The sequence below is a fragment of the Sarcophilus harrisii genome, chromosome 6 (genome assembly GCF_902635505.1).
Source record: "Sarcophilus harrisii chromosome 6, mSarHar1.11, whole genome shotgun sequence".
NCBI classification, from domain to species: Eukaryota; Metazoa; Chordata; class Mammalia; order Dasyuromorphia; family Dasyuridae; genus Sarcophilus; species Sarcophilus harrisii.
Window position 1 is genome coordinate 128,875,786 of NC_045431.1, and position 12,220 is coordinate 128,888,005.

At 35.9% G+C, this 12,220-nt stretch overlaps 1 protein-coding gene across 2 annotated transcripts in view; it reads right to left on the bottom strand.

Annotated features, from left to right (window-relative positions):
- Positions 1–12,220, bottom strand: part of SEC24B (SEC24 homolog B, COPII coat complex component) — a 92,387-nt gene that overhangs the window by 64,464 nt on the left and 15,703 nt on the right. For both annotated transcript variants that reach the window (XM_031942667.1, XM_031942666.1), the window contains exon 2: positions 11,031–11,756. In XM_031942667.1, coding sequence (XP_031798527.1) covers positions 11,031–11,756 — 726 coding nt within the window. The remainder of the gene's footprint in view (positions 1–11,030; positions 11,757–12,220) is intronic.

The following is a 12,220-nucleotide window of genomic DNA, read 5'->3' on the forward strand; positions in this document are numbered from 1 at the left end:
AAATCAAAAAATCTGAGTCTGAATCTTAACTATGCTATTTACAACTTGATCTGCAATCAGGTACAATTCTCTGCCTCTTTGGAAAACTCAAGTTTCTTCCTCTGTACGATGAAGAAGTTCAGATGAATTTGTTCTTAACAACCTGAAGTTTGAGAATGTTTTAAACACTGCTTTTAAATATAATTGGTTTCCTTTTTTTTTTAAACAAGTTATGGGGATTCTTAATTTTTTGTGTGTCAATGATCCCTTTAGCAGTCTATAGACCCTATGGATCCTTTCTTTTTGCTGAGGCTATTGGGATTAAGTGATTTGCCCAGCATCACACAGCTAGTAAGTGTTAAGTATCTGAGACCATATCTGAACTCAGGTCCTCTTGATTTCAGAGCTGGTGCTCTATCCATTGTCTACCTAGCTGCACCTGGATCCTTTTTAAGAAATGTTTTTAAATGCCTAAAATATATATATATATATATATATATATATATATATATATATATATATAGGATGACAAAAGAATCCAATGATACTGATCTACAGATAATTTTTTTTTTTTTTTTAAGTTCAAGGATCCAGGAATAGAACCATGCCATAAAGGCTTATACAAATGTCTGCTATGGATGGTGACAAGGATGAAATAAAATTCTTAAAGAGAGGTCCAAAAGAAAGCAAAAACCATGACCAAAAGAGAATCAATAGAGACCCCAGGTTATATTATAGATCCTGAAGTTAGAAGAGTTTAGGAAGTCATCTGATTTGGCCCCAGGCAGGTGTCTTTGAAAATAGGTAGGTGGCAAAGTAAACAGAGTAGACTCATCTTCCTGAATTCAAATCTAACCTCAGATACTAATTAGCTATGTGATCCTGGGCAAGTCTTTTAACTGGTTTGCCTCAGTTCCTTATCTGTCAAATAAGGCAGAGAAGAAAATGGCAAATCACTCCAGTATCTTTGCCAAGAAACCTTAAATGGGTTCATGAAGAATTGGACATGATTGAAAATGACTCAAGAAAATAAGTTTTCATTTATTCATGTTTCTAATTATCTTAAGCTAGTGTATTAGTTCTGATTTTGTGTAATTTCTGACTTTTTCTCCTACATTATTTTTAGATGGAACCTGTAATTTCATTGGTGCAGAAACTCAATAAGAAGTTCCCTTTACCATTACAGATCAGTTAACACCTATTCTATAATTGACAGTCTTATAGAGTTACTTAGAACATAAGGGAGATAAACAGCTTGATGTCACACAGTGATTATGTGTCAGATGCTGGACTTTTTAAGGCCAATTTCCTCTTTACTGGGCTATTAAATGCCTTCCTCTTTTAAATAAGAACTAAAGAAGACATTCTCATGACCCAGAGTTGTACAGCTTCTGGGGTAAGAAGAAAAAAAATGTCAAAAGCAGAGATACCAAGAAGAATAGAGAAGGTTTATTAGGTATTAAGGAGACTAAATCTCTAAAATTCAGGGTTTCAAGATTGCTCAGAGGCTGAGAAGCTTCAGGTTGATTTAGACAATCAGTTAAATTAGTGAAATGAAAAGACCCAGGATCAAAATTTCTGGAAACCAAAAGCTGGTGGTCTGGGAGGCTTGCCTTTTGGAAGGTTATGATCTGATCTGGGAGTTTAAGATACATGCAAAAACCACAAAGCAAACAAAAAACAACCCCCTCCAAACCATGCTAGTTAAAAAGCAGCAGTGATACGAATGTTTGTGGCAGCCCTTTTTGTAGTGGCTAAAAACTGGAAACTGAATGGATGTCCATCAGTTGGAGAATGGCTGAATAAATTGTGGCATATGAATATTATGGAATATTACTGTTCTGTAAGAAATGACCAACAGGATAATTTCAGAAAGACCTGGAGAGACTTACACAAACTGATGCTGAGTGAAATGAGCAGGACCAGGAGATCATTATATACTTAACAACAATACTATATGATGACCAGTTCTGATGGACCAGGCCATCCTCAGCAATGAGATCAACCAAATCATTTCCAATGGAGCAGTAATGAACTAAACCAGCTATGCCCAGAAAAAGAACTCTGGGAGATGACTAAAAACCATTACATTGAATTCCCAATCCCTATATTTATGCCCACCTGCATTTTTGATTTCCTTCACAAGCTAATTGTACAATATTTCAGTCTTATTCTTTTTCTACAGCAAAATAACGTTTTGGTCATGTATACTTATTGTGTATCTAATTTATATTTTAATATATTTAACATCTACTGGTCATCCTGCCATCTAGGGGAGGGGGTGGGGGGGTAAGAGGTGAAAAATTGGAACAAGAGGTTTGGCAATTGTTAATGCTGTAAAGTTACCCATGCATATATCCTGTAAATAAAAGGCTATTAAAAAAAAATTCAAAAAAAAAAAAGCAGCAGTGATAATTAATGTAAAATAATAGTAAAAGTAATCAATTATATAGGGTTGTAAGGCTTGCAAAGTACTTTACAAATATTATCTCTTTTATTCTTAAAACAGCTGAGAAGTAGTTGCTAATATGATTCTTATTATGATCACCACTTTACAGCTGAGCAAACTAAGGAAGACGGAGGTAATATAACTTGCCCCGGGTCACAGACAGTAAATACCAAAGGCTAGATTTGGACTTAGGTTTTCTTGAATGAAGATGCAGCTCTCTTACTGCAGCATAAGAAAGAGACAAAATAACCATCTAAGTTCTGGGGATGAAAGATTACTTCTTCTGGGAAGGGGATTTCAGGAGGTTTCACTGATATATTATTTTGCACATACACAATCTTAAATGCTACAAAGATACAAATAACTATATGTAGCATTTTGCAATGCTTTAAACACTAAATGTATGAGCTACAGTTATAAAAATTTGCGATGGACCTTAAAGAACAGAAAGGTAGTATTAAATGGGTATTAAGGTAGGCCTATATTAGTGGTATCAATACAAATGAAAAGGAAGGTATGGATTCATTTATCACCTCTAGGCAAAGAGCATTCAAATCTATATAAAAAGAGCAGTCTTTCATTTGAACTTCAAGTCCTACATCTCCAGGTTCTTCCTAGATAGATGATCCATCAGCAATTCAAACTCAATATGTCCAAAGATGAACTTCATTATCTTGCCTATTAACTACTGTCCTTCCTCCAAGATTTTAGTTTTGTCATAAAAGGACAAAATTATCTCCAACTGGTTTCAAACCAGTCATTTCTGAGTCTTCCATCTTCTTTAATTCCCATGTTCAAAAAGTTTTAAAATACTACTGATTCTATTTTCACAATTTCTCATGTTTCACTTTCTCTCTAGGCTACCTGGCTTCTTATCATTCACTTGGACTACTGAGGTAAATTACTGATTGTTGTGTCTGGCTCCAGTGTTTTCCCTCTCTTGTAAATTTTTTTTAAAAAATAAAACAAATCAAAGTAATCAATCTCCCTGGCATAGGCTGCACATCTTTAGTGGCTTCCTAGTGCCTCTACAAGATAAAATTTTAACTTTTTATCCTGGCATTTCTCTTCATGACTTAATTCTAATTTATTTTTCTAAGATTATCTTATATTATCCTTCCTTTAAGCATTTTAGCTAAATAATACTACTAGCTATTCTTCAAAAACTAGACATACATAGAATGAATCATCTCTGCAGTTCAGAATCATTTCCCTTCAAATCTTAGCTCAGGGGCTACTTTTTATGGAACATTCACTGATATACTGTCATCTTAAAGCATCTCTTGATCCTCAAAAGAATCTTTTAATACTTTGTGTGGCTCTCAATTTTATACCCATAACCAAGGGTCTTGTTGGAGTCAGTTAAACCTACCACATTGATAAATTTTTGGTGTGAGCATTTACACTTTGGAAAACAGAAAATACTATATAAATCGGGGTTTGATTTATTTTTTTCTATAGATTGAATTAGAGGCAGTGAGGTTGCACAGTGAGTAGAGCACTGGGCCAGGAGTCAGGAAGTCAAATTTAAATATGGCCTAGCTGTATGATCTTGGGAAGAGTTCCCATAGTTTTCATCTGTTCATTTACTTTTCTTAAATCAGTCAACATCCTCCATTTTCCAGATTTCTTTTTTACAACAAATACAGGGGAATTCCAAGGACTTAGAGAGGGTTGTAAGTGTCCTTGGTCAAGTTGCTCCTGTATTATATCTAATAAGGCCTGAATTTTATAGCTAGTTAAGGGCCACTGTTCTATCCACACTGGTGTATCAGTTTTCCATTTAACAGGAACAGGTGAGAGTGTTGGTAGGCCTTCAACAACAGCCCTGCCTAAAAAGTTGAAGTACTCATTTGTAATCCTGTTTTAAGATGTCTCTTCCCCAGAGATTGATGGGGATTTTTTCAACTATAAAAGGAGTAAAAACTCCAGTTTCACTTTCAAATGTCCATCTCAAAGGGGTAGCACTAACTTTAGCTGTTATTGATCCTCCTGCGCCAGACATATAGGTGTCTGCCTTAATCTATGGCCAGGGCCAGCTGGCATCTCTAATGACTGTACAATCTGTACCTATGTCTACCAACCCTTCCACTGGTATGCCATTTACATAGAGAGTGAGCATAGGACAGTCAGCTGTAACAGGTGCAGCCCAGAATATTCCTAGATTCTGTTGTTCAGAGTTAAAATCTGGGCAAATATCACTAAATTGCCTATTACAAGTCTGTATCAGTAAACTTGATGCTACTACTTCTCCTGGGTGATAAGTCACAAATTGTCTACCTGTATTAGTGACTGGGATATTAGACACGCATTCCCCAGTTTCCCAAATTAGTGTATGGATAGACACTGTTTTGTAAGGACTCTCAGGAAGTGGAATGGTCAAGCCTACTGTACCAGGAGGCAAAGGAAACATAGACCAGACAAGGACAGATTTCACCTCTCCAGGGGATATTTCAGTAGTTCCAGCTACATACAACTTTATTCTCCCCAATTGTAATCCCTTTCTCCCATCAGGTTGCTTCTCAGCTGATTAATCATGTTGGAGTACTGAACTTCTAAAGACTCTCTGGGTGTAACACTGGCTGCCATCATGCTCTAGGTATTTTTAGCCTGGGTTCTGGAGCTGAGCCCTGCTTCCCGGAGTCAATCTACATTATGATGCCCAGTGGAAGCTTCTGTTGCGTTTTGGATTTTGTTCTCCCACTCTGTATTTTATGCCAAGATTAAGCTTTCCGATGCCCTACTTTACCACAATGAAAGCATTGACGAATCTTTCTGGAAGTCCCTTGTCAAAAGGGACTCTATCTTTCCATGTTCAGATCTTGAGAAGTCTGTAGCATAGTCTAGGTATAAAAGGTATTTGTGCCCACTGTGGTACATACAGCATCTTATGATCTCTAAAGGAGCATCCTTATATAGTCCTAGTATAATTCTTTCACAATTTTCATTAGCATTTTCTCTAGCAAGTTGTCTTATAATTTCCATTGCTACATTTTCACCAATAGTTCATATGATAGCTGTCTGCAGAAGTCCCACGAAATCAGCAAAGGGTTCATTTAGACCTTGCACTATTTTAGTGAAGGCTTCCCCTTGGAAGGGGAGGGTCTTCCTGGGAGGGTGCCCCATGCTTTGATAGTAGCAGCAGCAATTTGCTCATATGCCGCTATAGGGTAATTAATCTGCACTAAATTGTCTGCATAAGGATCTAAACCTGCTAATTGATCAAAGGTGATGACATATTAACTCCACGTTGCCTATTTCATTGGGCTTGTATTCTAGAGTTCACTATACTCAGAAAGCCACAAGTTTTGTCCAGGTTCTAACCATGCCTTTGCTATAGATTTCCAATCACTAGGGGTTAAAATTTCATAAGCCCAAATTCTCTAATACCATCTTAACATAAAACAATGTAGACTCATAAAGAGTGCAAGTCTTTTTCATATCTTTGATAATTTTAGATTAAAAGGAGTGTATCTTCTTTCTTCTTGACTCGAAGAGTTAAACCATTCAATCACAGGGTATGCTTCTATTTTCAAATCAGATGTATCCTGTCCTTCCTCTTTAGCTTTAACTAATGGCTTTTTGTAATTGTGTCATAGAGGGTGGACAAAACTGCTGCATGGGTGGTGCTGATGATGTCACTGCTCTTCCTTCTCCTGGAAGGTGAAATTCAGGGGTGCGGGAGGATTAGGAGGTAAAGAATGCTGCCCTAAGGGAGCCTGCTCTGCTGTGAGCAGAGGTGAAACTGAGCTGTTAAAGTGAGAAGCACCACACTCTTTAAGCTTATCAGCACTGTACTTAACTCCTTTCTTGTCCAATTCTCTATGCTTTTCAGCTGCTTTGTCAGTACCATCTCCATCCTACTCTTTCTCCTCACACTTATTTGTCTGGCTGTCCACATTAAAATTTTTCCTTGTTTTAGACCTGTCTTTAAAGCCAATTGTATTATGTTATACATAAGGAATGTTTTTTCAGGAATTGAATCAGGACCCTTAGCTTCATAATATTCAATTAGTTGCTTTCCCATTAGCATCCACTTCTCTGGCTCTAATTTTTTTTTTTCCTTAGAGAACCAAACAGACATGCACTCTAATATATTAAAGATTCTGTGATCTGCTTCCAAGTTACCTACAAACCTTGCTTCTTTATTAACCTAACTATGCATGCTATACATTCCCCTTGGGATGGGGAAGGCTCTTTTCTTAGTATTTGTCTCATATCAGCTGAAAAACAAAAGTGACTAGTTTAGCTCTTAACAAAGTTTCCTGCTTGTCTATTTTTGTACTCACCCTATTTCCGGGTCACAGGGATTTCTCCACTGAGCTTATGATCATGTCACTTGAACTACTGAGTATAGCTTCTTGTGCCCAGAATCTTAAAATGTAGTGTGCTTCTTTCAGTGCCCCATGATGGGTGCAAAAATGTAATGTCTGGGCTAGCTTTCTTGAGGATCTCTGAATGAGCCTTCGTCTTAGCAGAGGAATCACCATGAGGATGATCAGGGAGAGTCTGGAGTCTCAGCTCAAGCCCAATCACACTCAAGTCTATTTCAAGTCCCCTCAGCCCTTAAATACCTTAGTACATTACATCACTACAGCATACTGAGCATGTGCCAATTGTAGAACTATTACATCACCTTTCACGCTAACTATTAAGTATATGTGTACTAGAGAACCATTATCTCATCAATCACAGTGAATAAACACCCTATTGTAAGTATCCTTGTTTTAAGTATACTTTTCCAGTGTTTCAGCCCTTTACATTAATTTATTTTAAACATTAGCCAATCACTTCAAAAGGCTATTACCACTGATACTTTTCAAAGGAAGTCATATTGGGTGATGAAGGCCTCTAATTATTTGCTCCTAGAGTCATCCAGAGCTGGCAAACTACTTGAACCTGGGAAATCTGAGCTGTAATAGGTTAATTGGGAATTCAGACTAAGTCTGATACCAATGTGGTAAACTCCTGAGAACAGAAGTAGTGATTACCAGACTGCCTAAGGAGGAAGGAATCAGCCCAGGTCAAAACTCTTATGTCAAACAGCATTAAGATCAGCCCTGGGGTGAAGTGAACTTTTAAACTATAAATGACTACTTTTCACATAACAAAGCAATATACTTATACTGTATTTTCCCCAACTAGAGAATGGTTAGATTCCTTTAAAACACCAATTCATTTTAAACTCAATTTAGCTTAACTCTCATAATCAGTTTATTTTCTGTGCTGAAAAGGTTAGGTTATACTCACTTATTAATTATATAAGATACAAAAATCAAGCATATAAAACTTGCCAAGAAACTGGAAACTGAGTGGATGCCTATCAATTGGAGAATGGCTGAATAAATAGTGGTATATGAATGTTATGGAATATCATTTTCTGTAAGAAACAACCAACAGGATGATTTCAGAGAGTCCCGGAGAGACTTACATGAACTAATGCTAAATGAAATGAGCAGAACTAGGAGATCATTATACACGGCAACAAGAAGACTATACAATGATCAATTCTGATGGGCATGGCTTTCTTCAACAATGAGATGATTCAAACCAGTTCCAAGTGTTCAACTGAAGAATTGTCCAATTGAAGAGAACCATCCAAACCCAGAGAGAGGACTGTGGGACCTGAATGTGGACTACAATATAGCATTTTCAGTCTTAAAAAACAAACAAATAAAATAAAACAAAAAACTTGCCAAGAAACCTTCCAGAGTCAACTTATTCTATTAGTTTAATCTCAACAAAATTTGTCACTCTTTTGTGGCCTAGAGAATAGAAGTGGACTGGGCTGGACTGCCTTTAACGTGCCTGAAATGGGATCATCATAAAACAACCCTAGATGAATGAAAAATCAGTAAAACTACAAAGCTATAATTGTTAATAATTTACATTAGCTAATTATAAAGATTGACATAAATTTACAAAATATGTCCTTAATAAGAAATCAAGATTAACAAATGGTCCTAAATTCTGATATTTTTGCCCAGGAGTTGTTAGTAGAAATTTGTAGGTCTCACTAAGTATGAGTCTGGGAATAGAAAAAACAAATCAGAGTTCTTAATTACCTGATCACTTTAAAGCAAAAAAACAAATAAATAAGCAAGCAAAGTAAATAAATAAACTGGTGCTATAGCAATCAATGATCACTTCTTTTAAATTTTAGATTATGAAAAAGGAGAAAATATTTGATTATGATCAGTGCCCTAATGGTCACTTTTTAATTTTGATTTTAATATCTATGGAACATTATGTGAAACCTACTTTAATCTTAAAATCAGAATACTTTTTACAATGATCCTTGACAGTTTCATTCTAGCTTATAATGCACTGAAATTTCACCAGCTGGTTCATTATTTTATTATGAAAACTTAAAAACCTTAGTGATAGTAGTGATAGGTAGTGGGTGGGATAAGAGAAAGATCTGACTGGATTTTAGTTCTGTCTCATTGTGCCTTATTTGTTGTATTACCTGTGAGGCTCATTTTTTTCATCTGTAAAAAGGGGGAAAAACACCTACATATATCTACATTTTGTAACTATTAAGTATTATAAAAATACAAGTTGGTATTCATATTTTTGATACATGATATCTCCAATTCTTTGACAAAGTTAAAAAAAGAAAATGTCCCCTTTCTGTCAAGTAGATTTTTCTATGGCAATAAAGATAAGTACTTTTTTTTTTTTTTTTGTATGTGTGATCAAAATAAGACCAAGGGCTTGAAAACTAGTTACAAATTCCTGCTAAGCACCACAACCAAAAATAGCAGCTATGATATTAACTAAAAAAGTATATACCATTCTCAACCTAATACTACTTGAGTAACTAGTTGTTTTAAATTTTAACATACCCAAAATACAAAGGTGGATTATTGTCATAGTCTTTTTCTTATTCCCTGTTTCCTATGTGATCAATTAACTATCTGAATTAAAAGTATGCTAATTCTCCCCATTTATAGTCACTAAACTGTAAGTTAATACTTAAATATATAAAATTACCACTAAAGCATTTTAAACATTTTTAACAGTGAAATTAGGAATATTCAACATTACAATTGATAGCTACATTACCCAATCATATCTATATCAATTTTTAATACTGAATTCAAGGTAGTCTCTGCAGATGCAAGTTTGTAAACAGAATGAAAATGGTAGAGTCAGGTATAATTCACCAGTAATAAAGTCATGCATCTCAACTATGGAAAAGATGTTTAATCTAATTGACTTAAGTATGCCTTGGTCTATAAGAGAAAAAAGCAAACATTGAATATTTAGAGTAAAGAAAGAAAAGCAAACAATAGTTAGCTCATTCATAGGTTGGCAAGTTCCATTTTCCTTTCTACTTTTTCAACTTGAGGGATTAGAATGAAAATTCTGTAAAGAGCCTGTTGTGGCAGGCAGTTCATCAACCTTTATTCTACGTGGAAAAAAATCATTGCTATAAAGTTGCCTGCCATGGGAAAAGAAGTTCATTTTCATCTTTTTCAACTTTTTCTTGATATTTTCTCCCCTCTTGCATTCCTTGATATCACATTTTCCTGGTTTTCTTTCTAACTCTCTACACAATTCTTTTCTGGCTCCTCTCATTTCTCCTTCCCTCTTAATGTAGGTTTTCTCCATCTCTTTCTCTCTTGGCAAAGTCATCTATTCCTACAATTTCAACTATTATACCTGTGGGTAGGTTCAGATTTCTAGCCCTAACCTCTCCTAAGCTATGTAAAAATGCCACATCTTAATTTTCTAACTCTGATCATCCATCTTAGTAAATCTGATCATGTCATTCTGCTAAAAAAAAAAAAAAAAAAACCTTCTTCAATGGCTCCTTCTTGTCTACCAAATAAAATTCAAATCCTTAAGATCTAGCACTCCAGTATACCTTTCCAGTTTTTACCTCCACATCTTCTTCACCTACATTCTCAATAACCTAGGCTACTCACTATCACTAACAAAGACCTCACAGATTGAATTTGCCTCTGCTCAAGGCAACTTAAGAGTAGTCTATTTCAAATGTGAAATTCATTCTTTAAGCTCTGTTTTAAGTACCACTTCTGCCCACGATGTCCTTTCTGATCATCCAATTGGAAAAGGCAGTAACAATTACCTAGGTGTCTGCCTAGCTAACTTACAAAATTAAAACATTGCATTTTTTCTTTAAGGCAGCAAGTGCTCCAATTGATTTCTTCCTCATGCCCTGCCTCAGCATCCACTAAAGTACTCGTTTATTATATGGCTACTAAGCATTTAATGAATTGGCTGAAGAGGAGTTTCTTTTTCCTGTGCCTTACTAACTAAGCACCACAACTTTAGGATTTGGTGACTTCCAGTAGTATGCTGGCCATTAAATCTCAAATATCATAGATATTCACTATATGCAAGGGTCTGTGCTATAACAATATCAGATATTTGAGTAACTATATGTGCAAATTGCCCTTTATATGGGCGGGGATGAAAGGAAAACTTATTCAAAAGTGAAAATTAAAAGATAAACTACATTTCCAACTTTCCCTTAAAACAATACCTTCTTTAATCTTCATAAAGATAATGATCTGGTATAGAAGTGAATTTCAAACTATAAGCTTTTGTAGATTCTAGTTTAGTAACATACCTGCATTGGATGGGTTGCCTGATGTAGCCAGGGATCCAATGTGATTTTGAGTAAGGTTGTCTTGGGTTGACTGAAGGCCTGAAGTTGCCCATGATGAAGTATTATAACTCACAGGATTCTGCTGCTGCTGTGGATGGCTGACATTTGTGTTTTGACCAGGAAATGAATTATCTTTAAACTGTGTGATAACTGAAGTACTCTGTGAAGTAAATACTTGCCCATATGGATCACCAGCAGGCACTGAAGGATATGAAACACTAGGGTACACAGCACCCGAAGCAGTAGACATAGCATAATGACCAGAAGTAAGGGGAAATCCCTGAGAAGCAATGGAAGAATTGGCAGAGGGAATGACTGGACTGTTGTAGTGATTACCAAAGGAGGAGTAGGGCTGGGGTCTACCTGTGTGTAAATGGGATGCTGAAGATGCAACACTACCTGGGAATGGTCCAGGAGTGCACCCTACAGTATGAGAAGCAGGAGGATCCCTGCCATATACTTGCTGTGATCCCAGCTGCATGTTCACTGTGCTAGGACCTGTAGCAAGAGTCACATTTTGTGTTGGTACTGTGTAGTGGCCAGAATAATAATCAGTACCATATTGGCTTTCCAATGGCAGAGGAATACTTTTCCCAGGTCCTTGGGAGTATAGTCCTGAGGGAACAACATAGCCTTGAGGATGTAATCCATATCCAGAGGGAAACTGCATCTGATTCTGTGCTGGACCTAAGAAAAGAAAGAAAGTATTGACATAAATCACTGAAATAAGCAATTAAGGTACAAGAGCAAGAATATGAAATACTGGTCTTTAAGAAGGGGGAAAAATAAGTATTTATACAAAGCAGTATTTCTAAGAACCTATCCAAAGAGTGACCTAATTATGAGACTTTTTCCTAATATGGTAGGTTGCACTGGTACAGATCTTGTATCAGTCTAGCTCTACTCTTAGTTTTGTGACTACTACTCTATGAGCTTTCAGGAAGTCAATTTTTCTATACAATTCATTTATTTTCCCAGTAAAACTGAAGACAATGCCTTTTTCATCTCTTAACAGGAAATTAGAAGATAAAAAATTTACACTGTTCCAGATAATTTAATAAAATTTTAAAAATAATTTAATAATCACTATTAAGTTCTTTTAGTAGCAACAACATATCTATAAGGGCCTGAGAGCTCCTTAATCCTTTACT